Source organism: Tamandua tetradactyla, chromosome 2 (assembly GCF_023851605.1).
Source record: "Tamandua tetradactyla isolate mTamTet1 chromosome 2, mTamTet1.pri, whole genome shotgun sequence".
NCBI lineage: Eukaryota > Metazoa > Chordata > Mammalia > Pilosa > Myrmecophagidae > Tamandua > Tamandua tetradactyla.
The window spans coordinates 141,329,414-141,345,135 of record NC_135328.1 but is presented as its reverse complement, the minus strand read 5'-3'; the positions used below and the strand labels follow the sequence as shown (position 1 = coordinate 141,345,135).

The 15,722-nt window shown below is 39.4% G+C and overlaps 1 protein-coding gene across 6 annotated transcripts in view; it reads right to left on the bottom strand.

The window, feature by feature from the left end:
* Positions 1–15,722, bottom strand: part of PCMT1 (protein-L-isoaspartate (D-aspartate) O-methyltransferase) — an 88,135-nt gene that overhangs the window by 44,179 nt on the left and 28,234 nt on the right. For all 6 annotated transcript variants that reach the window (XR_013170823.1, XR_013170824.1, XM_077149235.1 and 3 more), the window contains exons 2-3: positions 11,894–11,998; positions 10,948–10,979 (exon numbers count right to left, since the gene is read on the bottom strand). Coding sequence is in view for 4 of the 6 variants with exons in the window: in XM_077149235.1 (XP_077005350.1) it covers positions 10,948–10,979; positions 11,894–11,998 (137 nt within the window). In the remaining 2 variants the exon portion in view is untranslated. The remainder of the gene's footprint in view (positions 1–10,947; positions 10,980–11,893; positions 11,999–15,722) is intronic.

The following is a 15,722-nucleotide window of genomic DNA, read 5'->3' as shown; positions in this document are numbered from 1 at the left end:
TAGTGGCTTAGCAATGTGCAAGTTTTAGTTCGTACTCCGGAACAACTACTAAATAACCAGAAACAGTACAGAACAGCTCCTGGGGCCACATCAGTGACCAGACACACAGCATACTCCAGTCTGTACCAGCTGGACCAGCTGCCAGCCCACCCAGAACTGTGAGTCCCCCAAGCCATGGCAGCCGGCGTCCCTCCCCCACAGGTGCTTCCCAGAGGGGAAAGGAAAGAGACCTAACCAGCAACAGGGGCTGAGACAAACCAAACGCAAATCATGGAATTAATTAACAAATTCTGATTACTAAAAATAGGCCCCCAGCTCAGGTGAACCTGGTCAAGCTGGAGGTCGCTGATTTTTTGCCCTGGTGCCAAAGGGGCAGGGCTGACAGAAAAAGAAAAAAAAAAGGAAACAGAGGTTTTTGTGGCTGTGTTTCCACAAAGGCTTGACTGCCTTTGGATACAGCAGAAGGACTACTCAGGCTGCAAGTGCCACAGGCATCAGCAAACACATGCACGTTTGAGGGCTTCTCTGGAGCCTGTGCCTTCCCCAGGCACAGGGGAGAGTGAAGCCCAACTCAGGTGGAATCCATTCCTAAAGGAATTCGGACAGTAGGGATTGGTAATTTGAAGCCATTAAAACCAGTCTACAACCTCGCCTCTTTCTCCATCACACCCCCAGCAGGGAGAGTCTGCCAAAGTTAAAGGTACCACATCACCTTATGCTGGTGGGACCTGCAGGCAGACAAGCACCACATACTGGGCAGGATAAGAAAAACAGAGTCCAGAGACTTCACAGGAAAGTCTTTTAACATGCTGGGTCTGACCCTCAGGGAAAACTGACGCAGGTGACTCTTCTCTCCTGACAGGAGACCAGTTTTGTATGGGAAGACCCGGCTGGGGTCTATAATACCTAAGCAGACCCTCCTAAGGGTGGGGGGAAAAAGGCACCACACAAGCAGGGCAAGAAACAAGAAAACAAGAACTGAAAAATAATTATCCTCTGTTAAACAAAACCTAAGCTAGAGGTCCAGATAAAGCTGAACAGAATGTCAAAGAACAGATAGACAACAAATTCATCCAGCAAGAAACCCTAGGTAAAAGAAGTGAAAGCAGTCTCCAGAATAAACTAATTAAGGTAATTAAATGCCTAAATGCTAGTAAAAAATAACAAATCAGACTAGGAAAACTGAAGATATGGCCCAGTCAAAGGAACAAACCAACAATTCAAATGAGATACAGGAGCTGAAACAATTAATTCAGAATATACGAACAGACATGGAAAACCTCATCAAAAACCAAATCAGTGAATTGAGGGAGGATATAAAGAAGGCAAGAAATGAACAAAAAGAAGAAACTGAAAGTCTGAAACACAAATCATAGAACTTATGGGAATGAAAGGCACAATACAGGAGATGGAAAAAAACAATGGAAACCTACAATGGTAGATTTTGAGAGACAGAACATAGGATTAGTGAACTGGAGGACAGAACATCTAAAATCCGACAAGAAAAAGAAAATAGAGGGGAAAAAATGAAAAAATATGAGCAGAGACTTAGGGAACTGAAAGACAATATAAATGAATATACGTGTTCTGGGTGTCCCAGAAGGAGAAGAAAAGAGAAAAGGAAGGGAAAAAATTATGGAGGAAATTATCACTGAAAATTTCCCAACTCTTATGTAATACTTAAAATTCCAGATCCAAGAAGTGCAGTGTACCTCAAAGAGAACAGATCCAAATAGACGTACTCCAAGACATTTACTAATCAGAATGTCAGAGGTCAAAGAGAAATAGAGAATCTTGAAAGCAGCAAGAGAAAAGCAATCCATCACATACAAGGGAAGCCCAATAAGACTGTGTAGATTTTTCAGCAGAAACCATGGAGGCAAGAAGACAGTAGGATGATATGTTTAAATTATTAAAAGAGAAAAACTGCCAACCAAGAATTCTATATCCAGCAAAACTGGCCTTCAAAAATGAGGGAGGGCGGGCCACGGTGGCTCAGCAGGTAAGAGTGCTTGCCTGCCATGCCCGAGGACCCGGGTTCGCTTCCCGGTGCCTGCCAATGTAGGAAAAAAAAAATACATTTAAAAAATGAGGGAGAAAAAAAAACATTTTCAGACAAAAAATCACTGAGAGAATTTCTGACCAAGAGACCAGCTCTACAAGAAATACTAAAGGGAGCACTAGAGACAGATACAAAAAGACAGAAGAGAGAGGTGTGGAGATGAGTATAGAAAGGAAGACTATGAGTAAAGGTAAAAAGAAGGAAAATTAGATATGACATATAAAATCCAAAAGGCAAAATGGTAGAAGAAAGTACTACCCATGCAGTAATAACACTAAATGTTAATGGATTAAACTCCCCAATCAAAAGACATAGACTGGCAGAATGGATTAAAAAAACAGAGCCCATCTATAAGCTGTCTCTACTCAAAGGACATGAGGGCTAGGACACAAACGGACATTTGCACACCAATGTTTATACCAGCATTATTCACAACTACCAAGAGAAGGAAACAGCCAAAATGTCCATCAACAGACAGTTGACCAAAGAAACTGTGGCATATACATACGATGGAATATTATGCAGCTGTAAGACAGAATAAAGTTATGAAGTATGTAACAACATGGATGGACCTTAAGGACATTAAGCTGAGTGAGATTAGCCAAAAACAAAAGGGCAAATACTGTATGGTCTCACTGATATGAAGTGACATTAGTGAATAAACTTGGAGAAATTCATTGGTAACAGAGAACATCAGGAGATAGAAATAGGGTAAAATATTGGGTAATTGGAGCTGAAGGGATACAGATTGTGCAACAGGACTGAATATAAAAACTCAGAAATGGACAGCACAATACTACCTAACTGTAATACAATTATGTTAAAACACTGAATGAAGCTGAATGGGAAAATGATGGAGGAGGGCTGGGGCACAAATGAAATCACAAAGAAAGACGATAAAGATTGAGATGGTATAATCTAGGAATGCCTCGAGTGTATAATAATAGTGACTAGATGTACAAATTTTAAAAATGTTTTTGCATGAGGAAGAACAAAGGAATGTCATTACTGCAGGGTGCTGAAAATAGATGGCAATTAATATTTTAAAATTTCAACTTATGTGTGAGACTAAAGCAAAAAATGTTTATTTGGTACAAAATTCATATTTTGACTAGTGAATCTCCTAATATAACTCATGTAGATAGTTGGTTGAACAACATAAGTACATGGAACCTTGGGTAGGACATGAGATTTTGTTGGTTTGTCCAGAGTGATGCCCCAAGGAATTCCAGAATGATCTGATCAGTGAGTGGAAAAGTATTTGCAAAGTCCCCTTAGGGGAATGGTGAGAATGGGGGAAAACTCAACTTCCCCAAGTTGAATTCTTGATATTCTCACAAGCAGTGTGGACAACCAAAGCTATAGGCTGAGCCCCCAGTCTTGGGGTTTGTTCATATGAAACATAACCCCACAAAGGATAGGTCAAGCCTACTTAAAATTAGTCATCTCCAAGAGAACCTCTTTTCTTGCTCAGATGTGGCCTCTCTCTCTCCAGCCAACACAAGCAAACTCACCACTCTCCCCCTGTCTGTGTGGGACATGATTCCCAGGGGTGTGGACCTTTGGCAACGTGGGACAGAAATCCTAGAATGAGCTGAGACTCAGCATCAAGGGACTGAGAAAAACCCTAAAATGAGCAGAGACCCAGCATCAAGGGATTGAGAAAACCTCCTCGACCAAAAGGGGGAAGAGTAAAATGAGACAAAGTGTCAATGGCTGAGAGATTCCAAACAGAGTGCAGAGGTTATCCTGGAGGTTATTCTTTTTTTTTTTTTCCTGCTATATCTCATTTTTTTAAAAATTTTTTTTTTAACTTTTTAAATTAAAAATAATTTATTGCTAAAAAATGTTAACCGTCATCTAGGACTTCAGTGAGTCATAATCTTTTAGCTGGTGGAGGGTCCTGCTTTGATATGGATGGATGCTGACTGATCAGCATGGTGGTTGCTGATGGGGTGGCATTTCTTACAAATAGAAAATAATGTAATTTGCTGCATCAATTGACTCTTTCTTTCATGAAAGATTCCTCTGTAGCATGTGATGCTGTTTGATAGCATTTTATTCACAGCAGAACTTCTTTCAAAACTAGAGTCAATCCTCTCAAATGTTGCCGCTGCTTTATCAACTAAGTTGATGTAATATTTCAAACCTTTTGTTGTCCTTTCAGCAATGTACACAGAACCTTTGCCAGAAGCAGATTCCATATCAAGAAACCACTTTCTTTACTCATCCATAAGAAGCAACTCCTCATCCATTAAAGTTTTATTATGAGACTGCAGCAACTGAGTTACATCTTCAGGCTCCATCTAATTCTAGTTCTCTTGCTCTTTCCATCACATCCAAAGTCCCTTCCTCCACGGGAAGTCTTGAACCCCCAAAGGATCCGTGAGAGTTGGAATCCACTTCTTTCAAACTCCTATTAAGGTTGATATCTTGACCTCCTCCCATGAATTATGAATGTTCTTAATGGCATCTAGAATGGTGAATTCTTTCCAGAAGGTTTTCAACTTACTTTGCTTAGATCCATCAGAGGACTCACTATCTATGGCAGCTACAGCCTCATGAAATGTCTTTTCTTAAGTAATAAGACTTGAAAGCTTAACTTTTTTTATTAATTAAAAAAAATTAACAAAACTTTAAGATTTCATTCCATTCTACATATACAATCAGTAATTCTTAATATCACATATTGCATATTCATCATTTCTTAGAACATTTGCATCGATTTAGAAAAAGAAATAAAAAGACAACAGAAAAAGAAATAAAACGATAATAGAGAAAAAAAAGTTATGCATACCATACCCCTTATCCCTCGCTTTCATTTACCACTAGCATTTCAAACTAAATTTATTTTAACATTTGTTCCCCCTATTATTTATTTTTATTCCATATGTTCTACTCTTCTGTTGATATAGTAGCTAAAAGGAGCATCAGACACAAGGTTTTCACATTCACAGAGTCTCATTGTGAAAGCTATATCATTGTTCAATCATCATCAAGAAACATGGCTACTGGAACACAGCTCTACATTTTCAGGCAGTTCCCTCCAGCCTCTCCACTACATCTTGAACAACAAGGTGATATTTACTTAATGCATAAGAATAATCTCCAGGATAACCTCTCGACTCTGTTTGGAATCTCTCAGCCATTGACACAGTCTCATTTCACTCTTCCCCCTTTGGTCAAGAAGGTTCTCTCAATCCCTTGATGTTAATTCTCAGTTCGTTCTATGGTTTTTCTCAGTCCCTTGATGCTGAGTCTCAGCTCATTCCAGGATTTCTGTCCCATGTTGCCAGGAAGGTCCACACCCCTGGGAGTCATGTCCCACACAGACAGGGGGAGGGTGGTGAGACTGCTCATCATGTTGGCTGGAGAGAGAGGCCACATCTGAGCAACAAAAGAGGCTCTCCTGGGGGTGATTCTTAGGCCTAAATTTTAAGTAGGCTTGACCTATCCTTTGTGGGGTTACGTTTCATATGAACAAACCCCAAGACTGGGGGCTCAGCCTATAGCTTTGGTTGTCCACACTGCTTGTGAGAATTTCAAGAACTCAACTTAGGGAAGTTGAATTTCTCCCTGCTCCCACCATTCCCCGAAGGGGGCTTGCAAATACTTTTCCAGTCACTGATCAAATCATTCTGGGATTCATTGGGGCATCACTCTGGACAAACCAACAAAATCTCATGTCCTACCTGAGATTCCAAGTACTTATGACATTCAATCAAACTATCTACATGAGTTATATTAGGAAATACTCTAGTCAAAATATAAATTTTGTAACAAACATTTTTTTGCTTTACTTTCACACATAAGGTGACATTTTAAAGTATTAGTTATCATCTATTTTCAGCACCCTGCAATAATGACATTCCTTTGTTCTTCCTCATGCAAAAACCTTTTTAAAATTTGTACATTGTACATTTCACTATTATTATACACTCTAGGCATTCCTAGATTATACCATCTCGATCTTTAACATCTATATTGTGGCATAATTTTATTCTTGGCCTGGTAGCTTAGTCTTTTTCTCGCCCTCCCTCGCCATTTTGGCACGTCCGGTTTTTCTAAACCCCTGAATTACAAGCCTCACCGGCGACTAGTGATGATGCAGCCTTGTCTCTTTAACCCTATTGGTCTTCTCCTTATTCCTCCACCTGCCCAGCATTCACTGCTACAAGCACACTCAGGAACAACATCTCTATGGTGCCTGTGTGATTGGCTACCTTCCCCTGGAGGCCACGCCCTAACTCCTCCTCTCCTCAAACTGTATATAATCCAGGGCTCGCCGAGCCTCGGGGTCTTTAGCTACTGGCGGCCCTGGCATAAGCATCTATCAACAATAAAGCTACCTTGCTTCATGCCTTAATTGACTTGGCCTCCAGTCCTTTAGACCCGCAGCGAGGTCTCCTGCGCGTGCCCCTTGGACCCAGACCCCCGGCTTGAGCCCCTTTTCTGCATGCGGCAGTGTCGTCTAGCAAGCAGTGAGAAGCTGAGGAGTAGAGGGTCCCCGATAGCTTAGCGGTTGGGCCAAACCGCAAGGACCTGCCGCCGTGACCCTCACTCAAGCCTCTGTCACTGCGGAAACCCTCCTCGACGTGACCCAAATGACCTCTCAAGCTTTGGAGGCACAAAAAATGTCAACCATCTGTTGCATAGCGCTGTGTTCAATGTACAACAGCAAAGAGACTTAATTGCTCTAAATGTAAAAGCTCCTTGTAAACTTGCCTCCTCTGTTTGCAATGGACGGTACCCCTTCACTAAAATCTGTGTTACTCCTATCCCGGCTAACCATTCTATGCCCCGTCTCACCTTGCGAGACTAAATCTTCACCGCATACCTAAAAACTTCTTGCTCTAACAACTCTAAACCCTTTCTCTTATGCAGGCAACCGGCAGCAAGCGCAGGTATAGTTAGCTAGCGTTGCTCGCCCACGCAACTTATAGCACTACCTTTCCTATAAAATTCTCATTATTGCTCCTCAACATTTCTCGTTTCTAGGCTGCTCATTCTCTGTCGCCGGTCTCGAGCTGAGGCCCAGTTTTGGCTGCTGTTATGTTCAGCCTACTCGCCCGGACTGTTCTGTGGAAGAACGCAGACAAGCCCAGGTTTGACTCGCAGGCCTAGCCTCTCCTGAGGACTGATCACCCTCAGGTCGGGGACAGTGGAGGACTAGTCTCTCCTGCTTCCCCTAGGCTATAACAGTCATCGCCTGCCCACATTCCTCACACTCCCCCACGGGGGCTGCATGTTAAAAAAGAAAAAGAGAGGAATTGTGGCATAATTTTATTCTTGGCCTGGTAGCTTAGTCTTTTTCTCTCCCTCCCTCGCCATTTTGGCACGTCCGGTTTTTCTAAACCCCTGAATTACAAGCCTCACCGGCGACTAGTGATGATGCAGCCTTGTCTCTTTAACCCTATTGGTCTTCTCCTTATTCCTCCACCTGCCCAGCATTCACTGCTACAAGCACACTCAGGAACAACATCTCTATGGTGCCTGTGTGATTGGCTACCTTCCCCTGGAGGCCACACCCTAACTCCGCCTCTCCTCAAACTGTATATAATCCAGGGCTCGCGGAGCCTCGGGGTCTTTAGCTACTGGCGGCCCTGGCATAAGCGTCTACCAACAATAAAGCTACCTCGCTTCATGCCTTAATTGACTTGGCCTTCAGTCCTTTAGACCCGCAGCGAGGTCTCCTGCGCGCGCCCCTTGGACCCAGATCCCCGGCTCGAGCCCCTTTTCTGCGTGCGGCAGTGTCTAGCAAGCAGTGAGAAGCTGAGGAGTAGAGGGTCCCCGATAGTTTAGCGGTTGGGCCAAACCGCATATCTTCCTTTCTGATTTCATTTATGTCCCCAGCCCTCCTCCCTCTATCATTCTCACATGCAGCTTCATTCAGTGTTTCAACGTAATTACATTACAGTCAGGTAGTATTGTGCTGTCCATTTCTGAGTTTTTGCATCCAGTCCTGTTGCACAGTCTGTATCCTTTCAGCTCCAATTACCCAATATCTTACCCTATTTCTATCTCCTGATGGTCTCTGTTACCAACAACATATTCCAAGTTTATTCACTAATGTCAGTTCATATCAGTGAGACCATACAGTATTTGTCCTTTAGTTTTTGACTAGTCTCACTCAGCATAATGTTCTCAAGGTCCATCCATGTTGTTACATACTTCAAAAGTTTATTGTCTTAAAGCTGCATAATACTCCATTGTATGTATATACCACAGTTTTTTTAGCCACGTCTCTGTTGATGGACATTTTGGCTGTTTCCATCTCTTTGCAATTGTAAATAATGCTGCTATAAATATTGGTGTGCAAGTGTCCGTTTGTGTCTTTGCCCTTAAGTCCTCTCCTGGAGGTTATTCTTATGCATTAAGTAGATATCACCTTGTTATCCAAGATTTAATGGAGAAGCTACAGGGAACTCCCTGAAAATGTAGAGCTGTGTTCCAATAGCCATGCTTCTTTTTTTTTTTTTAATTAATTAAAAAAAACTTAACTAAGAAAACATTTAGAAATCATTCCATTCTACATATACAATCAGTAATTCTTAATATCATCACATAGTTGCATATTCATCATTTCTTAGTACATTTGCATCGATTTAGAAAAAGAAATAAAGACAACAGAAAAAGAATTAAAACGATAATAGAGAGAAAAAAAAAAACTATACGTACCATTCCCCTTACCCCTTGCCTTCACCTACCACTATTTCAAACTGAATTTATTTTAAGATCTGTTCCCCCTGTTATTTATTTTTATTCCATATGCTCTACTCTTCTGTTGATATAGTAGCTAAAAGGAGCATCAGACAAAAGGTTTTCACATTCACAGAGTCTCACTGTGAAAGCTATATCATTGTTCAATCATCATCAGGAAACATGGCTACTGGAACACAGCACTACATTTTCAGGCAATTCCCTCCAGCCTCTCCACTACATCTTGAACAACAAGGTGTTATCTACTTAATGCGTAAGAATAACCTCCAGGATAACCTCTCGACTCTTTGGAATCTCTCAGCCATTGACACTTTGCCTCATTTTACTCTTCCCCTTTTTGGTCAAGAAGGTTCTCTCAGTCTCTTGATGTTAATTCTCAGCTCATTCTAGGGTTTTTCTCATTCCTTTGATGCTGAGTCTCAGCTCATTCCAGGATCTTTGTCCCACGTTGCCAGGAAGGTCCACACCCCTGGGAGTCATGTCCCACACAGAGAGGGGGAGGGTGGTGAGACTGCTCATCATGTTGGCTGGAGAGAGAGGCCACATCTGAGCAACAAAAGAGGCTCTCTTGGGGGTGACTCTTAGGCCTAAATTTTAAGTAGACTTGACCTATCTTTTGTGGGGTTAAGTTTCATATGAACAAACCCCAAGACTGGGGGTTCTGCCTATAGCTTTGGTTGTCCACACTGCTTGTGAGAATATCAAGAATTCAACTTGGGGAGGTTAAATTTCTCCCCACTCTGACCATTCCCCGAAGGGGGCTTGCAAATACTTTTCCAGTCACTGATCAAATCATTCTGGGATTCATTGGGGGATCACTCTGGACAAACCAACAAAAACTCATGTGCAATAGCCATGTTTCTTGATGATGATTGTATAATGATACAGCTTTCACAATGTGACTGTGTGATGTGAAAACCTGTGTCTGATGCTCCTTTTATGTACTTTGTCAACAGATGAGTAGAACATATGGAATAAAAATAAATAATAGGGGGAACAAATGTTAAAATAAATTTAGTTTGAAATACTAGTGATGAATGAAAGGGAGGGTTAAGGGGTATGGTATATATAATTGTTTTTTTTCTGTTTTCGTTTTATTTTTATGTTATCTTTTTATTTCTTTTTCTGAATTGATGCAAATGTTCTAAGAAATTATCATGATGATGAATATGCAACTATGTGATGATATTGTGAATTACTGATTACACATGTAGAACGGAATGAGATATGTTAAGAATGTTTGTGTTTTCTTGTAATATCATTTTAAAAAATTAATTTAAAAAATTGCAGGATACGCATATACACACATGCACGTGTATGTAGGTATACATGTATATATATATGGATATTTGCCCTATGCTGTCATATATATTATAAATATTTCCTTCAGTTTTACTTCTAATTTTGCTTATAATGTGTTATTTTCTTTGCAAAAATTCTACATTTTTGTTTTATAAAATAAATAAGTCTTTTTTTATGGCTTCTGTGTTTTCTATCATATTTTAAAAGGCCAGTCACTATTTGAGTTTCATAAATAATTCTATTTTTTTCTTCCCATGTAATTAGTTCACTATAAATATTTCCAGAATTTATTTTACAATAAAGAAGGGTGTAAATTTAAAATAAGTACTTCTTCAATCTCAATCACTTGCAGAGAGACATAGAAACTAATGTTCTGAAACACCAAAAACCAAGAGTCCTCATTCAAATACCTAACATTTAAAACCCAAGAACACTTCCAACATATTGAAAGTGTTAGATCCCTTAAGATAGGTCTTTCTCAAGGTCATGCAGCTTCACAGCTGCAATACATGACTATTCCATAATGAATTGTCCAAATAAAATGTGAAAGAATATTCTAATTGAAATTTCTAAAACCTGTTCATTATATTTCGAAAATATTCTCTCCCTTAATTAACTGTTATCACCAGTTAACTTTTATTTCCAGTTTTTACAGGATTCAATAATAACGACAACCGGCAAAACATTAAGTATGAAAGTTTGTGCCAAGACTGGCTGCTTCTGTATGCCATCTATCAAGAATAAGATACCAGTTTGGTAATCCACAGATAATTAAACTGATACAATTAAATGTTCAAAACTTTCTTGAAGCAATTTTTACTGAAGGTGAGCCCCTTTTAAGCAAATGCACCACACTAACTTACCATGTGTGGGGCACTGATTGTTGCCTGGAAGCCTGCAAGACAAAAGAAGAACTAGTGATACATTCAGCCGCACAAGCACACTGCACATTCCACACATCTCCTTTTTAATATCCCTAAGTTATTTTTAATTATTTTAGTTTAAATGACCTCAAGAGAAAATAAAACTTCTATTTTATTTCTTAGAGTAGTACCATGCAGAAGTTAAATTTAGAAAATATAATCATGCCAAAGGCTAATGTGCTCATCTTCCAGCAACAGTCCCACACTTTCAAAACTTTCTCCTCCCTATGAAGTTAGCCAAGAAAGGAAAAAGTTCGATGAGGTTGAGTTTATAGATTTTTCGCTTGTTTCCTTCAGATTTATAAAAAGGAAATGACCTTCCATATACCAAGGGCATGTTTCAGTTCTTGCAAAATTAAATGGATTCATATTTCTAGCAATTTTAATTTTTAATTTTTAATTGGAGCAAATGGCGATCAAGCTAACTTAAGAGACTAACAAACTACAATTTTCTCTAAAAATATGAGGAAAAAAAACTGGAGTAATGAAGCAGAGAAGTCAGTATTAGCTTCATTACTCTTGTTTCCTTTAAGCAGTGATGTAAAAATGTGAAAGTCAATCTTACATCAATATCAATGTCCCTAAAGAAAACTAAGCATTCAGCTAAAACTAGAATAGGTTTTCATTAGGAATATACCTAATTTTAAGAAAACTACTCTTTGCATATATTATATATTGAGAAAACAGAAAAGATACTTTATATATAACTATTAAAAATGATAAATAAACAAAATGGATATATTGTGATTAAGAAACTTACTAAAATACAAAAACCAAATTAAGGAAGGTAATAGTAAATTAATATCTGTATCCAAACGTACCATCACCTATCAAATCATAGAGTAAATGAGAAAAAGGTGATCATTTTGAGAAATCCAGAGCTTACCTATTGATTGTGGAGAATCCATATAAGGGTTACATTTTGCATAATGTGAACGGTCTGTGGCCAGCATCACTTCAAAAACTTTATCTGTCTTGATGATTCCATTTTCTGAAATGAATGAGGCAAGTATTTTAGGCAGAGGAGTGATGTGACCAGGTATATTTTATAGTAATTATTCTGACAGCACTGTAGAGACTGGATTAGAGAAGAGCAAAATTGGAAGTTATTGCCAACGGTCCAAATAATGGTAACCCAATAATGAAGTATAGACACAGAAAACAAGAAGGATTTGAGTTATATTAAGGAGGTAAGTTACAGCTGACTGACTGGATTTGGCGTTGAGTGGGGGGGTGGTGGGGGGGCTGATAAATGGCAGGTATGTTAATGCCATCTGCTGATTTGGGAAATCTAAGAGAAGGATCAGATTTAAGGAAGAAACTGGTAAGTTACTCAGGGGCTATGGAACATATAACTGGAGATACTCAGCAGTCACTTGGACATATAGACCTGGAGCTCAGAAAAGAAATCTGGGATAGAGATACAAATTTCTATTCATATAAATAGCAAGCAAAGCAATAGAAGGAAATTAAAAGTGGCCAGGTAAAGAATACACACAGAAGACAAAGAAAAGCCAAAGTTTAAGAGTCATGCAAAGGAAGTGGAGCCCTCAAAGATGATGACAATGAGCACCCAGGGAGATAGGATGAAAACCAGGAAACAAATTTTTCAAAGAGCCCAAAAAGACATGAATTTTTCATGCCTCTATGTAAAACAGTTTGGCAGGTCTTCAAAGAGTTAAACATAGGATTACATATGACCCAGCAATTTCACTTTTAGGTATATATTTAAAAGAACTGAAAGCAGGGACTCAAACAGTATACATGTATACTGTTCACAGTGGCATTACTCATCATAGCCAAAAGGTAGAAACAGTTCAAGTATCCATTAACAAATAAATAGATAAGCAAAATGCAGTATTGTGTGAATTAAAATGGGCTTTTGCACAGGCATGATGGTTCAGCTTCTCAGACCCTGTTGTGAGTAACCTAGAAGCTTTGCACTGACACAGGGCCTCAGCTTCTTAAACCCTGTCATTAGATCCCTCGGTGACCACCCCTGAAACCTGCCTTATACAGGATAAACAGCTTCTTCTCCTCACCACATTCCATCTGGGTTTGCAACCCCTGTCAAAGTCATAAACAAACTTCCAATTCCCTTTTGTACCAACAGTTACAGCTCTACCCATGTAAGGTTATAAAAGCATAGCCCCCAGGCCCACTGCAACCTTTTGCTCCCACTTGCTTGGTTGAGCCTATGCTCCTGACATGTTTCTCCAGGTGACCCTGTGAGGTTTCTCACTCCTCTTTGTTCTAGGACCTGTGAATACTAACAAACTTTTCTTTGATACATCTCTATTGTCACTCAACCTTGCTGTACCCAACTATACATTTAAAAATCCTTAAAACTCAGACATATACCTACAAGGGAATTAATCAGCAATGAAAAGGAATGAAGTTCTGATATATGTTACAATATGGATGAACGTTATGCTAAGTGAAATAAGCCAAACACAAAGGGAAAAATAGTATGTGATTCCATTTACATGAAAAACCCAAAATAAGCAAACTCACGGGGACAAAAGTAGATTAAAAGTTACCATGAATGGAGTCGATGACATCAAAACACGGTAAAAGGAATTAGTGTCACTGAATTGTACATACTTAAAAATGGCTAAAATGGGAAATTTATGTTATATATATATATGTTACCACAATAAAAAATAAATAAATACCAAATTCCAACAAAGATTCTACTGCTCCTACTACAGCCTGTGGGTACTGAAAGCAGGATGTGCTGGTTTGAAAGGATGTATGTCCCCTAGAAAAGCCATGTTTTAATCAAAATCCCATTTCATAAAGGTAGAATTATCCTTATTCAGTCCCGTATGCTTGAAACTGTCATCAGATCATCTCCCTGGATAATGTGATTTAGTCAAGAGTGGCTGTTAAGCTGGACTAGGTGATGACATGCCTCCACCCATATGGGTGGGTCTTGATTAGTTTCTGGAGTCCTGTAAAAGAGGGAACATTTTGGAGAATGACAGAGATTCAGGGAGAGCAGAGCAGAATGACAAAGCCATGAGAAGCAGAGTCCACCAGCAACCTTTGGAGATGAAGAAAGAAAATGTCTCCTGGGGAGTTTCATGAAACAGGAAGCCAGGAGAAGAAGCTAGCAGATGACGCTGTGTTTGCCATATGCCCTTCCAGATGAGAGAGGAACCCTGACCATGTTCACTATGTGCCTTTCCAGATGAGTGAGAAACTGTGACTGTGTTCGCCATGTACCTTCTCACTTGAGAGAAACCCTGAACTTTGTCGGTCTTCTTGAACCAAGGTATCTTTCCCTGGATGCCTTAAATTGGACATTTCTATAGACTTGTTTTAACTGGGACATTTTCTCGGCCTTAGAACTGTAAACTTGCAACTTATTAAATTCCCCTTTTCAAAAGTCATTCTGTTTCTGGTATATTGCATTCTGGCAGCTAGCAAACTAGAACAGTAACTTTACCTGAATGCCTCAGATTGGACATTTCTATACCCCTGCTTTAATTTGGATATTTTGAAGACCTTAGAAGACATAAACTTGCAACTTAATAAATCCCCCTTTTTAAAAGCCATTCCATTTCTGGTATATTGCATTCCAGCAGCCTGCAAACTCGAACAGACTCCAAACAGAATAAACCCAAACAGACCACACTGTGCCATGGTATAATTAAACCACCAAATGCCAAAGATAGAGAATTCGAAAAGCCACAAGAGAGAAGAAATGTTTCATGTGTAAGAGAGCCTCAATGAGACTGAGTACTGATTTCTAATTGGAAACAACAGAGGAAAGAAAGCAACTGGAAGACATAGCAAAAGACAGCAAAAAACCGTCAACCAAGAATTCTACATCTGATACAACTGTCTTTCAAAAACTAGGGAGATAGACATAAAAAAAAAAAAATTAGGGAGATAAAGAAAAGCTGAGGATCTTTATCATCACTAGACTAGTCTTATAAGAAATGCCAAAAGCTGTTTTTCAGGTTGAAAAGAAACGACAATAGGCCACTGAATGAAGTCACATGAAGAAGTAAAATCTATGGAAAAGATAACGACATGGTTAAATACGTCAATATTTTATCTTTGATTTGTAACTCTACTTCTTACTTCCTACTGGATCTACAAGGATAATGCATAAAATGTAATGACAAATCAGTTGGTCTGGACTCTTGGTATTTAGAAAAGTGATTTGTGATAAGAGTTACCTGAAGGTGGGAGGAATAGAAAGCGTAGGACCATAAGTTATGCATGATACTGAAGTTACACTAGTACTGGGACAGGCAACATGGTTATAGATTGGGGTTCCTCTATTTGAGCCCCATGATGAACATGGGAAAGATATCAGGGAATATACAAACTCATGGAAATGGAAGTAGAGAGCAGGCTGTTGGGGTATGGAAAACGGGGAGTTAATGCAAAATGAGTGAAAAATTTCTGTTTGAGTTGAGGGAAAGTTACCATAGTAACTTTCAGTTTACTAAGGAGAGCACTGTGGATGTGACTGGTCTCAGGATGGTGTGCTTTGGACAGTATGAATGAGAAAATTTTTTGTTGTATACATGTTTCCACAACTGAAAGGAAGGAAGGAGGGGAAAAATGAAGAAATAATGACAACTGAATACAGTGCATGATACTGAATGCTATCTAGGAATGGAGGAGAGGATTCAAAGGGACACTGTTAGGAATTGGGAGGTGGTTGGAATATAGTACGTAAGATTTATATCAACACT